This window comes from Populus euphratica, unplaced genomic scaffold (genome assembly GCF_000495115.2).
Source record: "Populus euphratica unplaced genomic scaffold, PopEup_1.0 scaffold6.1, whole genome shotgun sequence".
In the NCBI taxonomy this organism is placed as follows: Eukaryota; Viridiplantae; Streptophyta; class Magnoliopsida; order Malpighiales; family Salicaceae; genus Populus; species Populus euphratica.
In genome coordinates, this window is record NW_011499849.1 from 992,955 (window position 1) to 995,528 (window position 2,574).

Below are 2,574 nucleotides of genomic sequence, written 5' to 3' on the forward strand. Positions count from 1 at the left end.
GGTCTTTTCATAGTTGATTAATAGGTTTCCAAGATTAAAATCAAAAAACTTGAGCAACAACCCACAACTTTCTACAAATAAATTTTATGTGTTGTATATGGAACCTTTTAAAGCTAGAATTGGCTCAAATATAAGGAGTGTTGCCTTAAAAGTTATGCATAGCAAACAATAAATGAAAATGATAAATGCAAGAGAATGTTCATCTTCTTATATGTTTGTGAGTAAATAAGCTTTTAAGAAACTTATCTAATGATTCATGGATGCTTATATATCCATGATTATGTAAACTTGTATGGAATAGGGATCAATGATGTTAATAGATTGCATAAACTTATATATCCATAATCTATTTTTCATAATCAATAATGTAAAATAATAGTAGTTGTTATAATGGATAATTTCCTTTAATTTTTGTTTTTATTTTTTTAGACCTATCCAAATAAAAAGGTCATGTCAGGAAAACTTCTATGTCAAGATTTGTTTTGCTATTTGTTTTTGAAATATTATTTTTTTTAATTTTATTTTTTAATGTTGAATTTTTATTTGGTTTTATCACTAGATATTAAGTTAAATATGAATTGATAATCATATTTTTTATTATCTAATAAAATAACAAAATAATTTAATTGATAAATTTTATAAATCAGATCGCGGTTTTGGTGAATTAACTAGAGTAAATATATATATATATATATATATATATATATATATATATTTATATATCCAGACAATAAAATTATGTCAAGATAATTCTCACATGATATAATTTAAAATTAAAATTATAAAATTATGTCAAAATAACTCTCACATGATATAATTTAAAATTAAAATTAAATAAAAAATTAGGTTGAAATTTTGTAAATTTAAACTGTTATACCAATGTCCAGAAATTTCTGATAATTTTTATATTATTTTCCTATGTTCCAAAAAAAAATGATTCATGCCGCAACAACCTAGTTCATTACTAAATGATACTTTTAGACCAGGGGAAACAAATTAAATCAGCGAGGACGACGGCCCCTCATCCTGTCATCCACCCTGTAGCCCCGTCACTGCTAAAAAGACTAACTTAAACGAAAAAAACAAATGCATAAACAGAGTCCTTCATACGTAGTCATCTAACTTATTTTTGGAGATATAAACATTTGACTGTATCCAAACTCACCGCTTCCATTTTTTCACTCGATTATGAAAACTCACCGGTCAATTTCTACCTCTATCAACATCACTAGCCAGACCGAAGACTCTCGCCCTTTTATTCCCCTGGACCACTTGGCCGAACCCAGAACCGGAGGCCCGGTTCTCCACAACAGCGTTCAAAGCCCGTTTCAAAATCCCAACATCCTCCTCTCCACCACTGCCATTGTCCCACCTCATCACTACCACACTCTTGGTCCGCCCAGCCACCGTCATCATCTCGGCCCGCACCGCCCTGGCCCGCACAGACTTAATCGCTCGGGTCAAATCCATATGCAGACCCGGTCTATCTTCACAACAAACACTCACTTTTATCATCTTCTCTTCATGACCACAGCAACTCAGCGTAGCCTCGTCTACTTCTCCTGGATATGGCCAGTTCTCTTCGGGCTCTAATCCGCTGCTACAGTTATTACTATACTGCCGTGCCGACCCAGCTGCCTTCATTTTTAGGTCTCTCACGTGATGCACTACTTGAGCCAGCAACGAGGCCTTGTCTGTCTGCGTTTATACACGAGAAAGAAATTAACGTAGTTATTACCATACTACAATAACGTACTACAAATTTGTTTAAATTCAGGTCTTAAGGTATTAGAAAGAGGATTTTATACATATACATATACATACATATATATATGTATGTATGTATATGTATTGTGTGTGTGTGTAATATAACCTTGGTGGGTTTGGGAAGGAGAGTACGGAGGGTGGAGAGGTGGGCGTTGATACGTTGTCTGCGTCTCCTTTCTGTTTCTTTGTGGCTCTTGCATGATGACTCGGTTGATATTTTAGCTTCTGTTTTTGAAGCTGAGCTCAGGATTGATTCTCCACCGTCCATAATGTTGACTAAGCTTGGCTCTGGTTTCTGTCCATCTTGATTTATATAGTAAAAGCTTTGAAAAGGATGCATCTCTTACGTTTTAGCTAGTATGTGTGAGTTAAACTGCTTGACGATACAAAAAGTAAGGTAAAGTCGTGTTTTTTCTGTGAAAATGAGGTTTCGGTTAGCAAGAAATTCGAGAAGGTTTTTGGGTACGGTTAGAGCAGAGAAGGGGGGGGGGGGGGTTATGTGTGCATAGAAGGAAGAGAAGAAGAGTGAAAGATAAATGGAAGTTGAAAGCTGAAAGTTGAACTTCAGAAGGAGACTCGACTCTGGAGACGAAAAGGAGAGAGAAAAGAGAAGAGAAGACGGTACTTTTTACAGCTGACTGTGAAGGAAGCGTTTAGAGGTGAATCGTCGTCATTGGAGGGTAGAAGTGTGTGACCGCATGCCTTACATGGCTCTCTGGGTTTGAGAGCGACCTTTTCATCTTGCTTCAACTTTTAATTAGAGAGCGAGGGAAATGAAGTTTTATATTAAAATTAGATTTTCGATGA

General features: G+C 35.2%; 1 protein-coding gene across 1 annotated transcript; it reads right to left on the minus strand.

The window, feature by feature from the left end:
* Positions 1-897: 897 nt before the first annotated feature.
* Positions 898-2,493, minus strand: LOC105120433 (transcription factor bHLH30-like). The gene is made up of 2 exons (XM_011018618.1): positions 1,874-2,493; positions 898-1,698 (listed from the first exon to the last, which is right to left on the minus strand). The coding sequence occupies exons 1-2, from the start codon at positions 2,105-2,107 to the stop codon at positions 1,204-1,206; spliced, it is 729 nt and encodes a 242-aa protein (XP_011016920.1). The 5' UTR covers positions 2,108-2,493; the 3' UTR covers positions 898-1,203.
* Between the last annotated feature and the right edge of the window lie 81 nt (positions 2,494-2,574).

Bases quoted from the DNA above. Each gene is read 5' to 3' on its own strand.
- LOC105120433 (XM_011018618.1), bottom strand. From the start codon at position 2,107: ATGCATCCTTTTCAAAGCTTTTACTATATAAATCAAGATGGACAGAAA. The intron at 1,699-1,873 runs GTTATATTACAC...GTATAAACGCAG, and splicing joins TCCTTCCCAAACCCACCAAG to ACAGACAAGGCCTCGTTGCT.